The 26,717-nt window shown below is 37.8% G+C and overlaps 1 protein-coding gene across 12 annotated transcripts in view; it reads left to right on the plus strand.

The window, feature by feature from the left end:
* arid1b (AT-rich interactive domain 1B) overlaps positions 1-26,717 on the plus strand; it is a 609,086-nt gene that overhangs the window by 521,529 nt on the left and 60,840 nt on the right. For 10 of the 12 annotated variants that reach the window (XM_060831573.1, XM_060831574.1, XM_060831575.1 and 7 more), the window contains 4 exons: positions 15,111-15,223; positions 15,747-15,905; positions 20,453-20,659; positions 22,467-22,671. In XM_060831573.1, coding sequence (XP_060687556.1) covers positions 15,111-15,223; positions 15,747-15,905; positions 20,453-20,659; positions 22,467-22,671 — 684 coding nt within the window. The remainder of the gene's footprint in view (positions 1-15,110; positions 15,224-15,746; positions 15,906-20,452; positions 20,660-22,466; positions 22,672-26,717) is intronic. The other 2 variants (XM_060831581.1, XM_060831586.1) reach the window with 1 other exon arrangement.

Genomic DNA, 26,717 nt, shown 5'->3' on the forward strand with positions numbered 1-26,717 from the left:
TTTGCAAGTGGTAGGGTTTTCATATACCTGTTCAGCCTTTTCAGGTAGTACAGGTTACATATTTTGGAAGATGCTTTTGAAAATACCTTTTTGGATTACTGCAGTGCATCTTGTATGGTGTTGGATGTGGTGCATGTCCAGTTGCTGCTTTGGCATTGTGCTTTTAGAAACACTTGCCCTAAAAATAAATACAGATGTTAAATAGTCATGCAAATCAAGCATTCTTGGCAAGGAAGGATATAGCTCTTTATACTAACCTTTGTTTTCGGTGTTCCTGTACAACACATGTTTATCAAGAGAGCACACTTGCCACTGCAGAATCTGGACTTCTACTATATTTGGCTAAGCACCTTCCAGGTAGTGTTATGATGCGGAGGTCAAACTCTGTTGTGGTTCTGCTCGCCGAGCTGAAAGTTTTTGCTGCAAACATTTCGTTCCCTGGCTAGGGAACATCATCAGTGCTGTTGGAGCCTCGTGTGAAGCGCTGCTTTGATGTTTCTTCCGGTATTTATATTGGTTTGTTCTTGCCGCTTCCGGGTGTCAGTTTCAGCTGCAGTGATTTGTATGTGGGGTCCAGGTCGATGTGTCTGTTGATGGATGTTCTTGCCGTTTCCGGGTGTCAGTTTCAGCTGTAGTGGTTTGTATATGGTGTCCAGGTCAATGTGTCTGTTGATGGAGTTTGGGGATGAATGCCATGCTTCTAGGAATTCTCTGGCTGTTCTCTGTCTGGCTTGTCCTATGATAGTGGTGTTTTCCCAGTCAAATTCATGTTGCTGGTTGTCTGAGTGTATGGCTACTAGAGTTAGCTGTCGTGTCGTTTTGTGGCTAGCTGATGTTCATGGATGCGGATTGTTAGCTGTCTTCCTGTTTGTCCTATATAGTGTTTTGTGCAGTCCTTGCATGGTATTTTGTAAACTACGTTAGTTTGGCTCATGCTGGGTATTGGGTCCTTTGTTCTAGTGAGTTGTTGTCTGAGCGTGGATGTTGGCTTGTGTGCTGTTATGAATCCTAAGGGTCGCAGTAGTCTGGCTGTCAGTTCTGAGACGCTCCTGACGTATGGTAGAGTGGCTAGTCCTTTTGGTTGTGGCATGTCCTCGTTCCTCGGTCTATCTCTTAGGCATCTGGTGATAAAGTTGCGTGGGTATCCGTTTTTGGCGAATACCTTGTATAGATGTTCCTCTTCCTCTTTTCGCAGTTCTGGTGTACTGCAGTGTGTTGTGGCCCTTTTGAATAGTGTCCTGATGCTGCTTCGTTTGTGTGTGTTGGGGTGGTTACTTTCATAGTTTCGGACTTGGTCTGTGTGTGTTGGTTTCCTGTGTACCCTTGTGGTGAATTCTCCGTTGGGTGTTCTCTCTACTAACACGTCTAGGAATGGGAGTTGGCTATCCTTTTCCTCTTCTCGTGTGAATCGGATTCCTAGCCAGGGAAAGAAACGTTTGCAGCAAAAACTTCCAGCTCGGCGAGCAGAACCACAACAACGGATACCCGAGCTACAAATCTTCAATCAGATTTTAAGGTCAAACTCTGTTAATTAAAACCAAACATTCAGAAAAGTTCACTGCACCTTGTAATCTGTTAAAAGTTTGAGGGAGCAAAAAAGAACTCCTAATTTCCACTATTTAAAGAAAAATAACAAATTATTTTCCTAACAGAGCACCTAAACAAACTACTGACATACTGGACACAGCTTCCCCTTACTGATCACAATCCTATTAACATGTTGTTCCAATAATATACTTATTAAATGTTACATTAACTTAATTTCAAGTCCACACAGTCTCTGTCTTCTCCACTGTCTTCAGTCTTCTGCCTGCTGATCTCACTGGGGCGTCATCTTTCTTTGGACTACAAGTATATTTTACAGGAAAAGGTATCTTTGGTGGGGAGTGTTGAATTTCTTGGAGAGCAAGACTTTAGACAGGCAGTTAGCTCTCTGGCTGTACAGCAGTGGCTCAGCTGTTTGGTGGCAGTTACTCTGTCCAATTTTCAAAATGCCCGTTTTTTTTAATCGCCCCAATATTGTTCCCTGTTATTGGTCCAATGTTGTCAAAACAATAAATTCAAACTCAATCGAGTTTTAGTATCCCGATAATTTAAACTGGGTAAATTTGAATTGTTGTCAAAGAGCAACCATTTAACAACAAATTGTTACATGTATCTATTTTGGAATAGGTGAAAGTGAGGACTGCAGATACTGGAAATCAGAGTCAAGATTAGTGTGGTGCTGGAATAGCACAGCAGGTCAGACAGCATCCGAGGTACAGAAAAATCGACGTCTCTGGCAAAAGCCCTTTATCAGGAATGAGGCAGGGAGCCTCCGGGGTGGAGAAATAAATGGGAGGAGGGTGGGGTTGGGGAGAAGGTAGCTAAGAGTACAATAGGTGGATGAAAAATAAATTTACTGTACCTCAAGGTTGAGTAATTTACCTGATTCTGACCTGGTCAGTTCAGGGACATAAACCCATGTTGAAATTAAAACGTGATAAGTAATCTGCTGTTGTTAAGACTGCTTTACATATTAAATGAACTGGAAGTTATACATTATGCTTTTGTATTTGTTTAATATCATCATAAACACAGACTTGTGATCTAATCGCATTTACAATATATTCATAGAATTCCTATAGTGTGGAAGCAGACCATTTGGATCATCTTGTCCACACCAACTCTCCAAAGAGGTTCCCCCTCCTCACCTCACCTCACTCAATAACCCTGCATTCCCCATGGCTAATCCACGTAGTCTGCACACCCCTGGACACTATGGGCAATTAAGCATGGCCAATCCACTTAACCTGCACCACTTTGGACTGTGGGAGGAAACTGGAGCACACTGAGGAAACGCAGGCTTAGAGAGAATGCGCAAACTCCAGTCAGTCACTCAAGGCTAGAATAGAACCTGGTTCCCTGGCACTGTGAGACAGCAGTGCAAACTGCAGAACCACCATGTCACCCCAAAAAGTGGTTATCATTAGATTCTGAATAAGCAGGATTTGTACCCTGGTCCTCAGAATATTACCTCAGTCTCTCTAGTAATAGTCCAGTGATAATGCCACCAGGTTGTTGCATCCCCTTATTCTGATAAAAAACACAAATAGCCTAATTTGTTTTTTAAAATAGAAAGCCTTAGCAAGCAAAAGCATCCTGCTAACAGTTATTAAATTAGTAATTGCTTTTGGGAATTACTTGAGGTAAAAAATTTGTCTAGGACACCTAAAGCTCCTTCTGGTTAAAATGCATGAGATTTTTCAAATCTAGATGAATCACAGGAACAGGTACATGGGTCAGTTTAGTTTCATGTAGGAAATGATGCCTTGCAATATAATTTTCTCATTATTTCATTTGGTCATAATAAATTGTTGTTAATCGCTAATTAGCCATAGTTCATCAGGTACCATAGGTACCTGATTTAGAGAGGAAGAGATAGATAATCATCTTCCACACTATACAAAGGACAAGGTCAGGAGGTATCTCTCCATAAGAGAGGATCTTGATGAGGTGGATGGTGATGCAGTGGTATTCTCACTGGATTAGTAACTCAGTGATACAGCCTGATGCCACAGGAATGTGGATTCAATTCCCAACTTGTCAGCTAGTGAAGTTCATTTAAATCAATTAATAAATTCCAATAATTAAAATAAATATCTGGATTGAAAGCTAGTTGAGGGAATAGCAAACATGAAACAATCACCAATTATCACCAAAACCCATCTGGTTTCTTAATGCCCTTAAGGGAAGAATAACATATCCTTTTTTGGCGTGGTCTACATGTGACCCCTGAACAGCAGCAATGTGGTTTATTTTTAACAGCCTCAAAGGGCTTTGCCAGTTGACACCACATCCCAGAAAAAAAAACTGCCATGGTTAATATGAGTCTGGACCTGTGCTGTTAGAAGGATTAGGGAATGACAATATAGATTTAATAGCAGAATTTAAAGTTTGAGTAAGAATAGGGGACTCTGGGAATATGCATGTCTATTTTTGGACACCTTGCACACCAAATTGAGAAAGTGGTTTGCAAATTATGTGAATACCTGGACATCATTAAAAGAGGCATTAAATACAGAAGTAAACAATAAATGTTGAACCTACTGGAATATTGTGACCAATTCACAGAAACAATGTGCAGGTACTTGAGATGGTTCAAACGAGACTTAAAAGACTTGCAAGGTTAGGTTGGATGGCTGGCATTGTTCTCCTTCGAGAAAAGGAGATTTTATAGAGGTCAACATAGTTAAACATAAGGTACCATCATTATCCAGTTTGGGGCATAAACTGACCCATCAGCCAAGAGTTTTAATGAATGGACCAAAACTACACTAGATGACTTGGATTCAATGGGTTTCGATTGTTATCTTTTCCTTTCTGCCAAGGCTCCATCAAATTAAAATTAAATGTTGTTCAGATTCCTCTTTTTGCACCTGGATTCTCACTTAATCAAATGTGTGCTGCTTAAAAATTAGGACCCACCCAAAAGTATTAGTATGTTTGATGTTTTTCCTCATCACATTGCAACCTTTTAAAGGATTACTACAACGTACAACAGTCTCACTTCGTTTGAAGTGGGAGTTATTTCCACATTTATTTTTTACCTAATATTGGTAAACTTGAATATGTCTCAACAGTAGTACAGAGGGGAAGGGGAATGCATTGTTTTCAATGTGGTTCTTAGCTGTGAAGTTATCAGTTGTAAGATGGATGGTGTTCAATTAGATTATCTTGCTTTGCAGTTGTTTTCAGTTTGGCCTAGAGTATGAGGTAAGCAAACGACCATTCAGTCTGTGGGGAGAGAAGGAAGCACATTGGGATGACAAGGTACTAAAATTACCACTTAAAAGTATCATACAGGAAATGCTGTATCTCAGGCAGCAAGCTACAGAACACTTCACTAGCTTGTTAGTTCTGTTAAGCTGTGAAAATTATCCTCACAAGCACAGATATTTTGCTGATTTGTAAGTTCTATGACAGTATAAATTTGGGTTGAATAGCACCTTTTTTTAAATATCTGACAAAGTCTAAGGTTAGTATGTTGTTTAGAGATACAAGAACTTCTCTGAGGTCAGATTCAACTGACAATATCCTTTATATTGAATCTGTACAGAATTCTTCGTCTAGCAATTTTCTTGCAATGTTCAAGGCTTTTTTTAAAGCAGTTGTGCAGGTACTTGTTTGTGTTTGTGGCTTATTAACATTAGTAAATGTTTGTGTTTTGATAGTTTACACAACACATTATGTGAGAAAACAGTATGACTGCTTAAATGTGGAAAGAAAAAATATCTTGTGCAAAAACTGGAAAGCATTTATGTAGCAATATCTGTGAATGAGTGTGATTTTGTACACTCATGAAAAAATGTATTGATCTCACTGAACCAATGCAGGAGTTTATTGCTAACACTGGTTGTATTCCTGAAAAATGCAACTTTGTGTGTCAGATTTTACTGTTGCAATAAGTGTAAAAGTTGCAACTAGGTCTTAAAAGACTCTCCTTCTCAAAAGAAATTAAAACATTAGAAATTGAAATACAGTGCATTTGAAGTTCCTGTTTTTCTAATTGAAATAACTTGAATTTTAAAATATAAAACAAATTTTCAAATTATTTCTAGTTCCTGCTGCTTGTGGCTCTCCTAATGGCTAACCCGTGTGATCATCGCTTTCCTCTCCTGAAATCTCGCTGTAAATGAGGGCTCAGGAGAGGAATGATTAAGGTGAGGGAAACTGAGAGAGAAGCTGTGAGCAGGAGGCTTTAGGGAGAAGTGGCAATTAAGAAGGTCTGGAAGGGAATTGATACATGGAAGGATGCAGGAGAAAAATGGTAAGCAGGAGAGAATCAGCAAGCGAGAGAGGAGGAGTGCATGGAAACATTAGGGAATGGGAGAGGCCATCCCAAAATGGTGCTAATCAGGTCATGCGGCATTACATCAGCTATGGGACATTCTGGAAAAGGAGAGCGAGCAGTCATTAGTCATCGTACATCTTAGTACCAATGACAGCTTTTAAAACAATGATGAGATGCTAAAAGCCAAATATAGTGAGTTAGGAAGTAAATTGAAAGGGCCATTATGTGTGACCAAAATATTAGTTTTCAAAGAGAAGGGAACTAGTAGATGTGTTGTATCTAGGCAGCACAGTGACTCAATGGTTAGCACTACTGCTTCACAGCACCAGGGATTCAGGTTCGATTTCACCCTCAGACTACTGTCTGTGTGGAGCTTGCACATTCTCCCCATGTCTGCATGGGTTTCCTCTCACAGTCCAAAGGTTTGGAAGTTAGGTGAATGAGCCATGGGAAATGCAGGGTTACACCGATAACTAGGGATGGCTCTGGGTGGGATGCTTTTTGGAGGGTTCGTGTGGACTCAAGGGGCCAAATGGCCTGCTTACACACTGTCTGGATTCTATGATTCCAGAAGTACATTTGACAAGGTACTTCACAGAAGATTGTCATAAGATAGGAGTCCTTGGTGTTGGAAGTGACATATTGACACGATGAGAAAATTTGCTGATGGGTCAGACACAGTGAGGGCGAAGGGGTTCTTTTATAAAGTTGGCAAACTGTAACCAGTGAGTTCCACAGGGGTCAGCGTTGGGACCATAACTCATTGCAGTATATATACTAATGGTTTGGAAGAAGGACAGTATTTACTAGAGTTTAGGAGAATCAAAGGTGACCTCTTTGAAACATATAAGATTCTTAAGGGACTTGAGAGGATCTTTCCCTCATAGTGGAGTCTAGGACCAGAGAACTTAGTCTCAGAATAAAGGGGTGCCAATCTAAGACAGATAGGAGGAAGAATTCCTTTTCTTGGAGGGTTGAGAGTCTTTGGAATTCTGTGCTACAGAGAACTGTTGGAGGCAGAGTCCTTCTGTATATTTAAGGCTGAGATAGATTCTTGATCAATGGTGAGGTCACTTCTGTTCTAGGAAGGATATTATTTAATTGGAGAGGGTTCAGTAAAGATTTACAAGGATATTGCCAGGAACGGAAGGTTTGAGTTCTAAGCATAGGCTGTGACTGTTTTTTTACTGAAACTTAGGAGGTTGACAAGAAACCTTATAGAGGTTTATAAAATCATGAGGTAAGGTGAATAGTAAACGTCTGTTCCCTAAGGTAGGGGACCTCAAAACCAGGGAGCATATTTTTAAAGTGAGAGGAGAAAGTTTTAAAAAGAACATGAGGACAACATTTTTACACAGAGTGGTTTGTGTGTAGAATGAACTGCCAAAGGAAATGGTGAATGCAGGTACAGTTTCAACATTTAAAAGACATTTGGATAAGTACATGAATAGGAAAGGTGTGGAGGGATATGGGCCAAATGCAGGAAAATGGGCCTAGTTTAGTTCAGGAACACGGTGGGCATGGATTAGTTGGACAGAAGGCTCTATTTCCGTGCTGTATGATTCTAGAATAGCAGAATCAAGGGGTATGGGGAAAACGTAGGAAAGTGGATATGAAGGAGTTCGGTTCAGCTGTATTCTTTTTGATTAGCAGAGTAGGCTGGAGAGACCTACTCTGTTCCTAGTTCTTATGGTCTTAAGGCTAAAGCAGGATCCCAATACTACATTGTATCCACAAAGCTATCACAAAATGGCAGAAAATGAAGCAGCCTAAACAGGGACTTAGCATACCAGCAAAATGTAAAGCTTTTTGTTTTTCAACTGTTTACAGTTCTATTGTTAAAAAGAATCATTATCCTGTATCTTGTGCGATCACCATTATTGCAGTCAAGCCTTGAAAAGGCTTGCATCTGACCCAACCATAAAATTCAAATATATTATTCCCATTTACTCTTGTTTGGAAAGACTGTTCAAACACGGAAGAAATTAATTACTCTCTATCAGGATTTATCTTGCTCGTGCTAATTGTTTATCTATGAAAGGGAAATGATTCTCTTGCAGTAGCCTATTTACTGGCATTTAATCATCTATAGTGTTTGACATTATGGCTGGATTGATTTTGCATGTGTAAAATCAATATTTTTTAAACAAATTTCATTCAAAAATAATAAAACTTTTGAAACATTTTCCCCACCTGCCAGTCTGTCTTTATACATTTTCTTTCAGTCAGAAAGGTGGAATAGACTATACTGGTCTAATGACCTTCCTGTCAATTTTATCTCTCCTTTGGTCAGTGGAGAAATAATAGAGAATTTTGGTTTTCAGTGTTAATACCAAGTATCCCAGCACTCCTCCAAAAAAAAACTTAGTATGGCTCTATTAACCTTGATTCTAAGCAAGCTATCAGCTGCTTAATTGTACCCAAGCAAAGGAAGCAAGATCTATGTAATAATCAGTCCTGTCAGATCAACTCATGACTTTCCAATTGAAATTCATTCATATTGCATTTTCAGGCCAACCAGCACAACTGGGATTCTGATTTGTGAAAACTACCTGACTGATCCTCAGACTGATTTGTTGTTCATTTTTTTAGTTTTCCTTCTTTTACCAACCTTGAGATTAACTTGTGTTAAGGTTGCTTCAACTTTAGAGATTGCTCATAAGAACAGCGTGCCATGCTGACAGGACTATTTACATTACTGCACACAAGGTTCTCAGAATCAGCATTTTTCTGTAAGTGAACGGAAAACTACTTTTAAAAAAAAATTGTTCAATGTAAAAAAAAACACAACATTGTCAAGATAAGTTTTCATTCAAGTTTTTGTTTTTATCAATACAATTAATGGTTTATTTTTATTCAGTGATTTTCTATTTATATAATTGTTTAAGGAAGGGAAGTGGAAATGATCAGGAAAATATATTTAATTGAACTATTATGATTCTAGCTGATAGTAATATTGGATGAGTCAGATTCCAGTCAGAGTGAGACTTCAAGGTTTGTGTAAATATGTGTAGCTCGGGTGTCAGTTGCAGTTATTGTGAGTATGTTTGCCGAGCTGGGAACTTGGTTTGCACCTATTTCATTCCCTTTCTAGATAACGTCCTCAGTGCTGTGGAGCTTCTTGTGAAGCGCTGTTGTACTGTGTCAGTTGGAATTATTTTGATTTTGTTCTGGCTGCTTCCGGATGCTTGTTGCAGTGGTCAGCATATAGGGTCATGGTCAATGTGTTTTTGATAAAGTCCATGGATGAGTACCAAGATTTGAGGGAATTCTCTGGCTGTCCTCTGTTTGGCTTGTCCTATTATTGTTGTGTTGTCCCAGTCGAATTTGTGGTCTTTGTCATCTGTGTATATAGATACTAAGAATAGCTGGTCATGACATTTAGTGGCTAGTTGATGTTCATAAATGCAGTTGCTAGTTGTCTACCTGTTTATCCTCGATAGTGTTTTGTGCAGTCTCTGCATGGAATCTTTTAGATCAAATTTGTCCTGCACATGATGGGTATTTGTTCTTTTGTTCTGGTGAGTTGTCTAAGTATGGCTGTCAGTTTATGTGCTGTCATAAATCCAAGAGGAGTCTGGCTGTCAGTTCAGAGATAGAGTAGTTAATGTGTTGGGTTGTGGCATGTCTTCATTGCATTGTTTGTAGACAAACAAATTTCTTGGTCCAAATTATTAATGTATATTATGAACAGTTGGGGTCCCAGCACTGAACTCTATGATTTCCCACTCATCACTGCCTATCGCTCTGAAAAGGAACAGTTTATTCCAACACTCTTCCTGTCTGCCAGCCAGTTCTCTGTACACACATTACCTCTGATACCATAAACATTAATTTTGCTTACTATTCTCTTATGTGAGACCTTCTCAAAAGTCTTTTGAAAGTTCATGTACAAAATATCGACTGATTCACCTTCGTCGAGTCTACTGGTCACATCCTCAAAAATAATTCCAGAAGATTTATCAAGCATGATTTCCTTTCAGTGAATCCCAAGCTGACTTGAACCGATCCTGTCAATACTTTCAAAATGTTCTGTTATTACGCCCTTAATAATTGACTCCAACATTTTGCCCGCCACTGATGTCAGGCTAACCAGCCTATGATTCCCTGTTTTCTTTCCCTGTTTTTTAAAAAGATTAATGCAGTAAGGATTATGGGCAACTTGGACAATTGATTGGACTTACATTAACTACCCTGCAGTCCATTGGAACTATTCCAAAGTTTATTTGGAAGATCACCAGTGCATTCACTATTTCTAGGATCACTTTCTTAAGTGCTCCAGGATGTAGAACATCAGGCCTTGGGGGTTTATTAGGTTTTATTCTCATCAATTTCCCCAATATCATTTCCTTCAGTTACTCCTTCATGCTTGATCCTCTGTCCCCTAGCATTTCTGGAAGGTCACTTGTGTCCTCCTCAGTGAAGCCAAGTCCAAACTTTTTGGTCAACTGGCCTGCTTTCTCTTTGTCCATTATGAATTCCCCTGATTTTAATTGTAAGGGACCTACAATTGTCTTCACCAGTTTTTCAGTCAGTTTTGTGTTTTCTGTAAGCTTATTTTCCCTGTCAGAATTAAACTCTTGTCATCCTCTGCTAAATTTTTAATTTCTTCCAGTCCTCAGGTTATTGCTTTTTCTGGCCAATTTATATGCCTCCTGTTTGGCTTTAACACTATCCCAGATTTCCCTTGTTAACCATATCTGAGCCATCTTACCTGTTTTACTGTTATACCAGACAGAGATATACAATTGTTGAAGTTCATCCCTGTGTTCTTTAATTGTCTGCCATTGCCTGTCCACTGTCAACCCTTAAGTATCATGGGCCAGCTTATCCTAGCCAATACATGCCTCATATCATCAAATTAGCTTTCTATGAGTTCCGGATTCTAGTCTCAGATTTAACTGCGTCATTCTCCATCTTTTGTGAAGAATTCTACCATATTATGGTTGATCTTCCCCCAAGGATCTAATTAATCCCAAGGTTGCTAATTAATCTTCTCTCATTACACAAAACCCAATCTAGGGTGGCCTACTTTCTAATTGGTTCTTTGACATATTGGTCAAGGAAACCAACCCTCATACGTTCCAGAAAATCCTCATCCATCATGTTGCTACCAGTTTGGTTAGTCCAATCAATATGTCTATTTAAGTTGCCCATAATAACTACTGTATCCTTACTGCATGCACCTCTAATTTCCTGTTTAATGCCATCCCCAACCTCAACTACTGGATGTAAGTTTGTTCGCTGAGCTAGAAGGTTTGTTGTCAGACGTTTTGTCATCATACTAAGTAACATCATCAGTGAGCCTCCAGTGAAGCACTCGTGGTATGTCCCGCTTTCTATTTATGTTTCTTTGGGTGGGTGATGTCATCTCCGAGGATGGTAGATGGGGTCCAATCTACCTACTCGTGGTATGTCCCGCTTTCTATTTATGTTTCTTTGGGTGGGTGATGTCATCTCCGAGGAGTGTAGATGGGGTCCAATCTACCTAAACCTAAGCACATAAATAGAAGGCGGGACATATCACGAGCGCTTCACGAGAGGCTCAGTGATGATGTTACCTAATATGGTGATGAAACATCTGACAACAAAACATCCAGCTCAGTGTGCAGACTTACATTCAGAACCTCAACCTGAGCTACAAATCTTCTCAAAAATCGTTCATAACTACTGTTTAGCGGTCTGTACAAAACTCCCACAAATGATTTTTTTCCCTTTGATGTTCCACAGCTCCAATCATACAGATTCCACATCATTCAGGCTAATATCCTTCTTTACAATTGTGTTAATCTCCTCTTTAATCAGCAGTACTACCCCACTTATGAATATCCCTACAGGTCCTGAGCGCAGTCTGCCAAGGTTACATTGACTGCTTTATGCATTTTGGGTTTATGCAAGGTATTTTTAAATTTCAATTTTTCATCATGTATCCCACATTCTATTTGCTGATTTTCATGCTGTCTTCACCAGAATGTTCTAAACCACTGAAAGGTGATGTATAACTTGCCATCATGTCCCAGTTTCTGTAATAAAGTGGCACAGCTTCTTCATAATTTGGTTATTAGGATTGCCTTCATTCAGGATAAAGTGTTGAATCAGATTAAGGTAGCAATTTTTTTTGCAATGGTGCAACTCTAAATAAATCGAAAATATTTTGTATGTAATAATTTCAACTTGGTATAAGTTGACCGGCACAGCCCGAGTTTAGTTTGTGCAGCACATTTTTTGTATGGGTTTACTGTAATTCATATGATTTCCTATATTCATTCAGAGATACCAGATATATTTCCTACAATGCAGCTGCAGTGAAACTGCTTTATGCTCGTTTTACATGCTGACATTAGTTGCTGAACAAGCACAATATTCTGCCAAATCTGCAAGGAAACGAAAGCAGAATGAATTCGTAGATTAAGCACTACAAAATCATTACACTGCGCACCTGTGTAGGAACATGTTTTACAAATTTTAATTGCACCAGCCAGAGAGCAAGACTCTGGTGAATAAACTGGCAAGGTGAGTGGGTTCAGTTTGCCAGTACTGTAAATATTCCTACATGTCCAGAGTGTTGTTTGCCAAACTCACATTTACACTTCCCTGTGTTCACTGCAGTATGCATTTTGGTTTTATACAAGGTACTTTTAAACTATTTATAAGATTTACTTTGACTTCACTCTTCTGTTGCAATATCTTCATTGAAAGTTTCGGCTTCCCTTTCTCATCGTTGTTTAAAAATGCATAAATGTTTCAACGTATAGCTGAAATATTTGTCATACAGAAGCCAAAGTTCTTGATGTATATATGCTTGAAATGTCACATTATCTTCTCTGGATCATTACATCACAGCTTCAGTTTGCAGGGGCATTATTGCCAGCTTACCTCAGTTCACAGTTGCATTTTTTTAATATAAATATGCTATATATGCTGTCAAAACAAAAATACCTCTGCTCTCTGCCGTCTTTGCAGCAAGTTAATCTATTGTACCATTTAAACCAAGTTGTTGCAGGTTCCTTTAAACATTATAAATGCTTTGTTTTTAAAATCAAGATGTTTCTGCCTGGTAACAAAATGGTGTGGTACAAAAATGTACTTATTCACTACACTATACATCTGTATATGTGCCTTCATTGATGGATTGGTTTCTTTATCTTTTTAGGATAAAAATCCCTTTTGTGCAGAAAAAGGCCATTTGGCCATCGAGTAGCACAACCCTCAAGCATCCCACCCATGTCAAGCACCCACTATATCTCTGTCACCCTGCATTTACCATGCCTAACCCACCTAGTCTGCACATTCCTGGCCAATCCACCTAACCTGCACACCTTTGGATTATGGGAGAAAAATGGATCACCCAGCGTGAACCCATGCAGACACTTGGAGAGCGTGCAAACTCCACACAGATGGTCACCAAGGCCAAAATTAACTGGGGTTCCTGGTGCTATGAGGCAGTAGTGCTAACTGCTGAGCCACCATGCTACCACTTTAGTAATCGCACTACACATCCTATAATGAATTCCTGACAAATAAATAAGTAGTGAATACTTCTTGTCCTTCATTCAGGGCAATGGCTTGATTTGACTTTGGAACTTATCCACTGCTACTGATACTTTCTATTATTAAGTGGCAAAAAATATGGATAGAATTGCTCTCACTCAAAGAATTGCAAACACTCTAAGATGTTGGATATGATTCCACAAATGATAGTAGAAGGGAATTGGACAGTACTTTAGGATAAGGAGCTTAGAGAGGTACAGAACAAAATAAAATGGACATGCTGGACTAAGCTGTTTCTGTCTGAAGACCAGGTTATTAGTCGTCTCCTGTCTCATAAGTTCCAATGATTCTATAATGCTGCAAAAAGAGCTAGATGGCTTATCTTTTGAGTTTGAAGATTTTAGGTTAGATTTATTGGGATTTAAAGTCTCTTTAGTCTATTACATTAGTAAAGAAAGCTGCTATATCGTCAAGAAGTTACATCTTTCCAATTAAACATCCAACTACCTGCTCACAGTTATTTTAATAAGTCACATGGCTTATTCAAAGAAGTGAGTGCATATTCCTTCAGAAAAAAACCAGCAACAAATTATCTTATCATTTATTCATTTGCTGTTTTGAAATCCTATTGGGTCATAATTAGTGATTGTTTGTCCATTGATTGTATACTAAAATAAACCACTGGCACTAAAGTGTTTTGGGAAATTCTGAATAATCTAATAATTGCATATGACTTTCACATTCTCTCTTGTATGAATTGTGGGCCAAAAACAAGAGTCACCATCTTACTCAAAGGTGCTTAATTGAATTTTGGTAGGGACTACTGAGCTGAAAAAGAGAATAAAAGATAGTAGTAAAAGAATGTAATCATCTGTTAATAAATTCTTAGATTCTATGGTAATGCCTTAGTCCAGAAATGAAAGTGGGCAATTCAGAGGAATACATTAGATATCCTGCCAACTATGGTTTTAAGAATCAAATGCAATACCCAAGTATCATGGGAATTAAGTCACTCAGCAAGTTCATATGTACCAGAATGAAACGTTTTGGATATGATACTTTTTAAAAAGTGAGTCCAGTTCTGCTGCTATACTATGATATAACAGCCGTTGTTCATAAATATAGTTCTCCAAAGCTGCTAGATCTGGGTTATATTCAGAAATTAAACGTTTGGTTACTGGACACTGAAGTATAAATTATGGTTCAACTAATTCGTATCACTTCCATACGAGAAGGTGATTCAAATTTATAAAATGTTTCAGTGAAAACGTCTTCATATAGGTGTAGACAGTGATGTCACTGTAGTCATATGTGCAAACTGAGACAAAATAAATTGTAGTTGCCCTTTAACATCTTAAAAATAAGTTTATTTAAAACAAGGTTCTTTTCTAAGCTCTCAATTATAGATACAATTGATTTTTTCCCTGTACAAGTGACAGAGATGCTACATGTTTACAATGAGTGTGTGGTTTTAAAAGAGCAGACTGAAATCTGTAGTTGGCATGAATTGTATATTATATATTTGTATTTGAATTTTGAAAATCCCTGAATAGATTGGAATGGGATTTTCAAGAGGTTAGGGAACATGCAGGAAACAATCAAACTACCTTGATGGCTTTTTTAAAGTACTTTTTACTTGAGGTATTTTAAAGTTTCGTATTGGTATATTTAAAGCAACAGTTTTGTGCATTTGTCCCAATCTGTCAGTTTCCAGCATTAATCTTGAATAAAATTTGCAAATACATTTTAGGATTAATATTAGTTCCCCAAATTGTTATGTACATAGCTTCAATGGGTCTCGGAGCAGACATGATGGCACAGGCCGATTCCAAACTTCAAGTACCTCAGAAAATGGATATTAAAGAAGAAGGACCCCCTCCGACTGAGACCAAGTCTAAGGTATTTCTCCAGCAATGATGGTGTTGGTTTGGCTGAACAAGTCTGCTCTGTTTACATCATTTGGTTTTCAGTCTCTAATCTCTCCTGCATGCTTTTGCGTGTTCTATTCCTGTTCTTCTTTCAAGTGGATCTGAAAGTCATTGGTTCTAAAGGCACTTAAGAACAGTAGTAAATTTGGCTTTAAGGTGTTAGAGAGTTGTTTGCCTGTTTTTATGAACTGCAGCCATTTTCTCTGCCTCTTTTGTCATGGCTTCCTTGCAGCAGCAAAGGCATTTGGTATTTTGCTTTTCTGGCTTTTTTGTAAAACTGACTAAGTGACTTCCTTCATGGGGAAAACTTGTGCTAAGCATCTCAAATAAGCTTAAAATTAAGCATGGTGGCTCCAGCAATCTTCCAAATTTATACCAATTATAAATGTTATGTGATTGTTTATACCTGTAAGTTAAAATCGATTTAACATTTTTTTCTTCTTTTGAATGAACCTTGCCCTGCCCTCCTCCTATTTTTTGTCCTGCTACCACAGGATAGCTACAACTCTCAGGGTATTTCTCAGCCCCTTACCTCAGGCAACCTGCCAACCCTTTCCCCCATGTCCCCAAGCTCTACTAGCATCTCCTCAATGCATGGAGATGAAAGTGATAGCATTAGCAGCCCAGGCTGGCCAAAGACTCCGTCAAGCCCTGTAAGTGGCGCTGTTTTATTAACCTCTCTAATGTAATGTAATGTTTGTGTACTTTATTGAAAATCATTTAAAAACAAAAAATGTGTTTGAAAACCCCTTATCTTCCAAATGTGATGTCAGCCGAATAGTAGTTAGCTTTCATGATGAATGTTGCTGGACACAATTCTTTCCCAAGAGAGAATGGCAACCAGTCATGATATAGATCATAGACCACCATATCTTTACAAATGTTGTCAAGACTGGAAGGTAATGTTTTAGAGTAATTGAATAATAGTTTTGAGTATATTATGTACGTATTAAAATGTAAATGTTGAGGCCATATTAAATAGTCTATTTTATTAAAGTTTTTTGTATAATTATTTATTGTAATTAAAACAAGTAATCCATTTTATCATTATACCTTATTGAATGGGGGAATGCAGTAGTTTGCCTACAAATTGGCTTTACGCATTTTCCCATTGTGTACAGAGCATGTAAATGTTTAACCAACATAAATTCTACATTTTTGATTTGGAATCCATTTCATAATTTAGCATAATTATTCATAGATGTAACAAATAAAAATGAATAAAAGTGGTGATTTTGTTCCATCTTATGTTCATGCCTTATTGTACTGAGGGATTGTAGACCTTTACCCAAAAACTGGCTCTACAAATTTTGCCTGTGGTCTATAAAACCAGATTTAACTGTAAAACTGTTGAGATCCAGCTTTGGCTGTGTGTTCTTAATCTAACAATCATTGTAAAATTACTGAATCTGAAATGTCCTTCCTATCCAATTTTAGTTACATTACATAGGGACAGGAGTGCACCATTCTGTCCTTCAAGCCTGTTCACAATTCAGTTAGAATGGATTGATTTGTACTTAACCACCCCTACCACTTTAATTCTATAATCCTTAGATAGATTGCCTACTTTAAATAATCAATCTCCGTTTGAAATTTTCAATTGGTTAACCGCAACAGGGGCAGAGAACTCCAAACTTCACCCTTTGTGTGAAGAAGTATTTTCTGCCATCCCTACTTTGATGTCTTAACTCTGATGATCAGGTTATACTCACTTGAATCCAGACTCACCAACCAGAGGACATGGTTTCTCTCTTTGATTTTCCTAAACTCGAGTTCAGATATTAATGAAGAATGAGAGGCAACTTAATTGAAGCATATCAGATTCTAAGGAGACTTGACTGGGTAGATGCAGAAAAGTTACTTCTACTTGTGGGAGAGTCTGGGTCCAGATGTCAGAATCTCAGGATAAGGGATTGTACGTTTAAGGCAAAGATGGAGGAGAACTTCTATTCTCAGAGATAATGAATCTGTGGAATTCTTTACTGCAGAGGACTGTTGAAACTAGGGTCAGTAAGTATTTTCAAGGCTGAATAAATTTCTAATCAGTAATGGATTTGAGGGTTCTGAGGAAAAGGCAGGAAAGTGGAGTTGAAGGTTATCAGATCAGCCATGATCTTATTGATGGAGCAGACTCAATGGGCTGAATGGCCTACTTTGGCTTCTATATCGTATGGTTATGATCTTATGGCCTGAATGTCTGTACTCGGACAAATGTAAGCTTAGTATACACAGTCTTGCCTCATCCTTTAACATTTACTGCTCCAGTATCATTCTGATGAATTTTCATAGCACAACCAGTATGGAAAACCAAAAATGAATGCATTACTAACTAGAAACATGTACAATTCCAAGTTAACTTCTATTCCCTTGTACTTCAACTCTGTTGAAATAAAGGACAATATTCTATTAGTCGTCAATTTTTTTTACCATCTGCTATGGTTTTGATTTTTATACTTGGACCCCTAAAAGTGTCTTTCATCCTCTGTTCCCACTTCCTCAGAATCTTTTCTAGATTCTGAGCATTTACCTATCTACAGCCTAAAGTAAATGCCCTTACACTTTCCTACACTGAAGTCAATCTGCCACAGTTCTGTCCACTCATTTAACTATCAGTATCTCATTGCAGATGGGAATAGATTATTTTCTGTAATGTGTAACTCAGTGTTGTCATCAAAATTAAATGTACTGCTCTCTATTCGTTCATCAAAGTCATTTATAAGTATTGTGTAAAACAGAGGGCCTCCGTTCCCTTGGTATATCTCTAATGAAATCCTACCAATTTGAGCACGTCTGTTATCTGTATGCCCTCTGCTATTTCCTAACAAATTTCCATTCTCAACCAACACGTTGTATCCATTCCATTCTTAAATTTTATGTATGTTTTGTGAAATCTTTTTGATTACCTTTCTGGATGTCCATAATGTATGTTAAACTAATTTTGGAGCTCCAATGACCTAGTACATATTGAGTATTTTTAATCTAACACTGAATCATACAGAACAGGTGAGCATTGGTTTGATTTTCCACTGATCTAGTTGATCTCAGCCATTGGCAATATTTTGGGCACCATAATTGAACATTGTATTCCTTTGGTTCGATGGACTATGTTGACCAGGTTTCTGTTGCACAGGAGTTGGTGACACCCGCTAGAAAAAACATGTTGGGGATAACAACTTTATCTTAGCTACAGTACTTTATATGCTAACATGAGCAGCTGATCAGTCCAAGTAGTTAAGAGATATCACCATTTGAATTGATTGCAGAATTTGGTACCTTCTGGAGAGGAGGGATATCAGTTTCATTCAGACACGAATCCTACATTAGTAAATTTTGAAGTGTATTGAAACTATTCAGGATGTCATGAATCAGTGGTTTGTTTGGGAGGGAATGCTTTCTGCCACTAAGGGATAGAGTTCTTATGGAGGAGATTAATCGATTAAAAGCCATTATCATGGTGTGGATTTATATAAATGTGCATGTTTCACTTTCAGTTTCATTTGAAATAGTTGTATGTTATTCTCTGTTCAGTAATGGGTGTCGTCAAAATATAACATAATCAGCTTTAAATTGCCATGTTTTTCTTAAATGATTTTACCGGTGCAGCTCTTCATGTAACAGAATATTATCAGCAGCAAAAACTTATTGGGTTTACATCTTGGATTAATCTCTTGACCAGCTGAAACTACAAAAGCTGAGGTATAGAATGTGTAGGTGTTTTTGTTTTTTGTCTTTTCTAAGTTAATTCTGATTGGTCCAATGCAAAAACCTAAATACTACAGATGCTGAAAACTTGTAATAATAACAAAAGATGCTCAAAGTACTCAGCAGTTCTGACAGTACTTGTGGAGAGAAACAGAATTATTGTTTCAGATTGAGATTCCTGATTCCATCCGGATCAAAGGTCGTCCTGACCTAAAACATTAGCTCTGTTTGTCTCCCCAGATGCTGCCTGGCATGTTTGATTTGATCCAATAACCTCTGCAGTCTATAAAAGAGAACTTGCAATCTCCATTTCTCATCTTATTCATCATTAATATTGAATCCAAATAAAACAGTAAAGGTGAATTTGATCTTTGGCAATAGTTCGATATCGAATTGGCAAGCCTTAGACCTTCTGATTTTCTTTTCCATTGTCTTTGCATTTTCCTATTACCACTGCTGAAGTAATTTTATCCCCCAAAGCAAAATCCTCTATCTCACCACAACAAACCAAAGATGCTGTGCAAGAACAAAAATCTTAACACAGGTTAATCAGCTCATCCTGTAGCACGATTCATTCTTTATAGTTGTTGTCTGTTTTCAAGTACTTCACTTTTTTTGATGCCTGATCATCAATCAAAATGTCTTGCAGCAAATGTTAGCTCAGATCTCATTTTATTTGGGGAGGAAAATGTGCAAACTGTTACAAACCAAAAAACTGTATTGTGTTTCATATTGTTAATTCACAAGTAATTCATGTAGTCATAAGAATATCCATTGATTAAGAAAAGTCATTTAGTCCAGCAAAACTAATGTGTTCATAGCAATAGACCTCAGGGGAAAAAGACAAGTTTTTAAAAAGTGAAGTACAAAGGGGTTATATTTCAATTTTATCTAGAATGAAGATGTAGTTCCGCCTCCAAGTTATAGTTTGTCACTGTTATTAGGCCAGGTGGCCAAAGTGCATGCTTCATAAAAATAAATTTTAAAAACCTTTATATAAAACATAGGAACAGGCCTTTCAACTCATTAGGCCTGCGCCAACACATTATACATTACCTTCATCAACATGGCAAATCAGAACTTCAGTTCAATGATGGAAAGAAAACAAATATTTTGTTGTGCTCTGAATCAGAGGAATACATAATACCTGGATTGAAACTGGTTATATTTGTAGCTGCAAGTGATGTTCACATTATATCATTGGATGATGAATGGGTAGACAGGGGTATGCTCAAAAATACACTGTATCCAGTAAGGTTTTTGTTTGGTCTGTGGTCACACATCTGATGTACTACATTGGAGTTCAGATTATTATATTGATGAAATGTCAGCTTTGAGCATGAGGATGGAAACACTGTAATGAACTACATTTACCAAATGTCTGTCAGAGCTGGTATTCTTGATTCCTTACTCTTTGGTTTTCAAGGAATAAAACCAGTTTTCATAATTGGAAAGAGGTCCCTTCATATTTCTTGCTTGTTCTGCCTGCTCATTGCAGAAATCAAACTCTTCCACAACTGGTGACAAGATAACCAGGTTGTATGAGCTGGGGAGTGAACAGGAACGCAAGATGTGGATAGACCGTTATCTGTCCTTCATGGAGGAAAAAGGAACACCAGTGACCACATTACCTGCTGTGGGCAAAAAACCATTGGACCTTTATCGACTTTATGTCTGTGTTAAGGAAGTTGGTGGTTTGGCACAGGTGGGTACCAAGTTACATTTTAGTGTTTTAGGATTATTTGTTGGTTAGGTTTTGGCTAGTATTTGAATATTTGATTCTTCTGAAAATTCCATTTTGAAATTGATATGAAATAAGCACATGAAGAAATGCTTGTCCACTAATTTGATGCATAACTAATGAACAGTGCAATGGTAAAACATTAAGAGATGTCTCAAAGAATCTAAAGTATATGAAGTGGGCAAAATATACTCAGCATTTAAGGCTTGTGTTGTAAGTATTGCTGAGTCATTTCCCCATTTCATCAGTGTCTGTTCTTGTGCATAGGTTTCACTGCCATCTTGTAACCTCATCGAAATAAAGAAAAGTATTATGCAAATTTGCATCTGTATCAACTAAGAATGAAGTTTAGACCAGTTATTGCTGTTCTGTAGAATGTGTTCTTTGCTGACTTCTATTTTAGTGTTGAATTTTATATTGAAATATCTACTGTTTAGGGATGTACATGCATATATTGCTTAGTACGTTGGTCTGTTGAATGTCCTGGATCCTGAACACTTTTGCCCAGATGAAGTTTTGCTCAAGTTTCTGCACAAACTAATTAGCACAGACTGAAAGTAAAATCTCCCTGCACAAATGAGAAACCTATTCAAACATGTAAATTCGTGATATGGGGTCAGGGCGAATGGGGCCTCAAAGTACCCTGAGGCAGAGAGGGGCATAATGGGGTCATATTAATAGCAAGGACAAAACATTTATCTTCAGAGTGAAGGTGAAAATCACTAAGCAATGCATTTAACAATCAACTACTGGTCTTGCTCTTGTCATTTAACTGACTCCAGCAACAGAGTAGTTCACACCGTGTAACTATACTTGCCTGCTGGTCATAGGCCTTTCACGTACCAAGGGCAGATCATTTGACTGAATTTAAAACATTTGAAGATTATTGTAGTTATAGGAGTGGTAGACCTGGATCATTCTACAATTGACTGCTGGTTATTGTCAGGTGATTACGGTTGGATTCATGTGAGCGTGGGTACTTAAATGCCAGAGATTCTGAACATAATGTAATGAATACACAAACAGTTGCAGTTGGTGAAAACTCAGTGTTGTAACTTCTGGGCATAGCTTGTTTTGTGAGCAGTGATTAAATGCTTGAGTCAAGTGTACTTTGTAATCCAGGGGAAATAATCATGAGTGGTCCAGCATAAATTAGTTATGGGATCAAATCTTAATTTCATGACTGTTGGTGGCGGACCATTTGAATCAGGGCAGGAATAAACCAGAAACATGAAGTCCGAATGTCTGTCTATTATGAAATAGTTGAAGATCTCCAGATTTACATGAATAGTATAAAATTGTAAAAGATCGCTCCTCCCTCCCTGAACTTTGAAAGTAATTTTTTTCTGGCGTTAATCTCTATTTATCTGTACTCATTTAGGAGAACACCAAGTCACTACTTATATCTTCCTATCCATTCACCCAAAGAATAGTGAAAGCTTTGCTCACAGCATGCCAACTAGTTATTTTAAACAAATAGGGCTGTACTCTTCAAGTGAGTCAATATTTGAGACATCTGGAATTTGCCAATTCTCCAAGTGATGTTACTTAACCTTGATTCTCTTTCTTCGACTTTTTTCTCCATTTTCTCTCAGCCCCAATCCAATGCTTTGGACCTCAAATATGAGAGAAGCTAGTTAGAAAGCTACAAGACACAATATGTATTGTTGAATATTGTCATTTGTAATCAATTAAATTGGAAGGGAAGTATACTGAAAGTATTTGACAATGTTCAATCAGAATCTCATTGATTTTCACATCATCTCCCTAGGTTAACAAAAACAAAAAATGGCGTGAACTGGCAACGACTCTGTGCGTAGGTACATCAAGCAGTGCAGCTAGCTCACTAAAGAAACAATATATTCAGTACCTGTTTGCCTTTGAATGTAAGATTGAACGTGGAGAAGAACCCCCTCCTGAGATGTTCAGTTCTGCCGAATCCAAAAAGCAGCCGAAAATACAACCACCTTCTCCTGGTGAGTACCATTGGATCCAGAAAAGTCGCTGTGTTTTCACTCTATTGGCTTAAATGTATGTTGTTTATACAGTACGCTTGGGGGGGAAGAAGATGAGCTTACACCATCTCTAGTTCTTTCTTGCTTGTTTAATGACAACAACAGTACAAGTGTTCATGAAGCACCTTTAAAACAATGCCCCAAAACGATTGAAAAGGAAAACACTACAGGCATTAGGAGGGACTGAAAGGGAAAAATAGACAGTGTAGGTTTATTAGTAATCACAAGATATGTGTTAACAGTTTGAAATGTGAACATGTAATGATATGATTGGATAATATAGATATAGATATTGGTTTGAATGTGATTATATGATATAGTCATGTGGACACCAAGAATATGATTTGGTGGAGATAGGAGTGAGCAAATATGTAGCCTTTCGGAAATTATTATTTGTAAGAGTAGTCAGTTGGAAGCTCATTATCTGTAAAAGTGGTATTATATCTTTGTTTTGCAGTAAAATATGAGTTGTATGTCATCTTTTGATTATGCACAGCTCCCCTGCATGCATGAATAAATGGGACATTCAAGAAACAAAGAAACCTCAGCCTCATCTAGTATAAGAGGAAATAAAGGGTTAAGTTCCCCCCTTTCAGTGATCCATGAACACTATAAAGCAAACCTTGCTGCTGAACCACATATTTCTGAAAGCTTGGTCTAAGAGGCAGGTTTTAAGGAGCATCTTAAATTAGGAAGACAGGCTGAGGGATTTAGGAATAATCAAATTTAGTCTGCTGAGGGTAAAGCTATCAATAGTACAAGGATGCCAATCAAAATTGGATATATACAGGAGGCTGATGGAAATTAAAGAGCTAGGAAGGGTCAAGACCAAGTGGAAAGGATATTGAAAAAAAACATTTTAACATCAAAACATTACTTAATGAGGAATATATGTGATCAATAAGGGTTAGCTAGTTCTGTTGTACTGTAAAGAGATGGCATAGATTCAAACCGCTGGATTGGCTGAGATTACCGTGAAGGACTTGCCTCCTTAACCTCTCACCTCGCCTGAGATTGAACCACCAGTTGCCCCTCTTATTAGAGAATGGCCCCGTGGTTCAGTAGGAATATGATGACTTTGCCAGTGTAGTCAGAGTACAAGGGGTGATGAGTGACATTGTGCAAGTAAGAACATAGGGAGCAGAATTTTGGAGGAGGAGGAATAAAACATGAAAGGTTAACCAAAAATGGTTAATCAAATCTGGTGGCAGCAAAGGCATGAGTGAGGGTTTTAGTAGCAGATAATCTGAGGCAAGTGTCAAATTGGATGACAATCTAGAAGCAAACTTATGTTAGTAATAGCTTGCACTTGAGTAAGAAGCTCACTTTAGTATCAAATATGGTACTAAATTTGGGAGCAATTAGAGTTCAGCCTGACATAGTTAGCAGGAAGAGGAATAAAGTTGGTGGCTAGAGAATGGTGTTTGTAGCAGAGATCAAAGGTAATCACTTTGGTCTTCCATATGTTTACTCATCTGATATTTGACCAGCAGTTTGACAGTTTAGAGACAATAGAGGAGTCAATATCCTGTATGTGTCGTCAGTGTGCTATCGAGTATTGGTGCTGTGTTTTCCAGATCATGTTACCAAGGAGTAGAATATAGAGAAGAAATAGGAAGAGGTCCAGGATATCATCCATTTGTTGGATGATAAATGAAGTGGTAAAGGAGAATCACTCATGTCCCTCGCTCCAGACAGGTCATGGAGGACTAAAAGATTAATTTGTCTTTGTAATTGTGACTTAGGATATACTTTGAGACTTTGGTATGAGCTGTTTTGTACTGTAGTGAGGCAAAAAGCTGAACAAAGGGATTCAAGTATCCAGGAAATGTGGGCATGGATATGGGAGGCAACAACACAGCCAAGTGTTTTTAGTCAAAAGGAAGGCTGGCAATGTGTAATACTACAATGATGGATCAAAGGACTGTTTTATTTCAGGCAAGTGGCAATGACAACATGGTTGGTGCACACGGAACATCACCTGAAGGAAAAACATAGTTGTATGTGTACATTTAAATTTCTTCCCAGACTTCAGGCAAGAACATTACAAATGGAATATTTATAAACTATATTTCCTTTGACACTCGCATCTTCAGAAAAGTTGAATTATATTTGAACAAAGATTTAAGGTGTCACATTGTTTAGCTCCTGTGATAACAAAGTTTACAGACCATTATGAAGAGCATTTGCACACAACCAATTTACATGATTGGAAATAGGTTAATGTTTAATGTGTTATGAGTTGCAGGTGCAGTAGGTTGGGTTATTTTGGCTCTGTAAAGTGATTTTCTGCTATGGAGTCAAGGGAGATTGTTAATGTGTGCTTTGTATCCTTGTTCGCAATGCATGCTGACACTTGCTGCATCTGACCATGCTTCGGTATACACATGGAATTCATATTCAATTCAATGAATGCAACAGAACAAATAGCTGATGTTTTCATGAATTTTATAGTCACCTGCTCATTTGAAGTTAATCCTTTTTTTATCACAAAAAACATATGCAGATGCTGCAATTCACCAACTTGACTTTGAATCTCTTAATTTCCAAACGTGTTGAATTTATTGTTTAAAAGAAAGAGATTGTATAAAACCAGCTACATTTGTCTACTGTATTAGATAAACAGCAGTAATTGTTGTGAATTTTTTATGAATGTGTATTTTCCCCCCGTATACATTTATAAAAACCTGTGCCGCCTAAGTAGATGTTTTGTTGACTTATATTGCGCCCCGTCATGCAGGAGAGGATACAGATCAAGTTACCCCAAATTGCTGAGTTGCATTTCATTGTAGTTGTTTCAGATCTGCATTAATAGTTACCTGTAGCAAATTCAGCCAAGAAATACTTGTTACAAATTGCTAGGGTTTGATAGTTTTAAAATGATTGGTGCGATTTGAAGCAAAGCAATGTGACCATCCAGCATATAAAGTTTTCAGAGAAAACGTCATGATAAAATCACTTTTCTTAACTTGATATAGGTAAGACATCCAAGCTTTTTAAAACTGAAAGAATTACTGGAAATCAGAAGCAAACACAGAAATTGCTGGAAACACTCAGCAGGTTTGGCAGCGTCTGTGGAGGGAAATCAGAGTTAATGTTTTGGGTCCATTGACCTTCCTCAGAACTGCTGTGAGGAAGAGTCACTGGACCCGAAACTTTAACTCTGATTCCTCTCCACAGATGCTGTCAGATCTGCTCAGCTTTTCAAACGATTTCTGTTTTTAATGCAGGCTTTTTATTAGCTATGAAATTTAAACTGGAGTAATTTCTCAAGTTTTTTCCTGAATGATGTGTTATATCAGGGAGTTTTATGCGTGCATAATTTGTTTTTAAAGCTAGTCTGTTATTTATGTTCAGTATGAAATAAACAGTGCAGTTGCTCACGGTCGCTGGATTGCTGGCACAGGGATCAGTGAGGGTTGTCGTTGATGGTCCTGATTTCGTAAACTGGTAATAAAAGCAGGCCTAGATTGTGACTTGTCTGGGTTGATGCACAATATAACAGTACTATTTGTAGAAATTATATGAGTCACTCAGGGTTTGTGCAATAACTGTCAGTAGATGTGACAATATTGTTACCCGATTTGACTACTTTATTTCCCTTAATTTTCTTTCTCCTCCTCAAAAGACATGTTTTGAAAATCTACAACAAAGCACTATGTTTTCAACCCCTAAATAGCCAACTAATATGGCATGCTAAATGTTCAATTTCAGTCATACTGGATGATACAAGTACGTTTGCCAGGAATATACATTAGCAATATTTAGAAAATATTATTAGCCATTCAAGACCTGTTTTCAATTTTCAGCGCAATTTCCAAGCAGTCCACTATCATATGTTGAATTTGCACAGCGCAGCACCATAGATTGGAAGGCTGCATACCTATTTAAACATTAGCTTGCTTACTGTCCACTTCTACGTCACCCACTGCTGCCTCACTCCAGCCTTAAGTGACCTGAGCCTCAATTAATCTCCCTTCCATACTAGCTGTATATGGCTACAACTC

This window comes from Hemiscyllium ocellatum, chromosome 10 (genome assembly GCF_020745735.1).
Source record: "Hemiscyllium ocellatum isolate sHemOce1 chromosome 10, sHemOce1.pat.X.cur, whole genome shotgun sequence".
In the NCBI taxonomy this organism is placed as follows: domain Eukaryota; kingdom Metazoa; phylum Chordata; class Chondrichthyes; order Orectolobiformes; family Hemiscylliidae; genus Hemiscyllium; species Hemiscyllium ocellatum.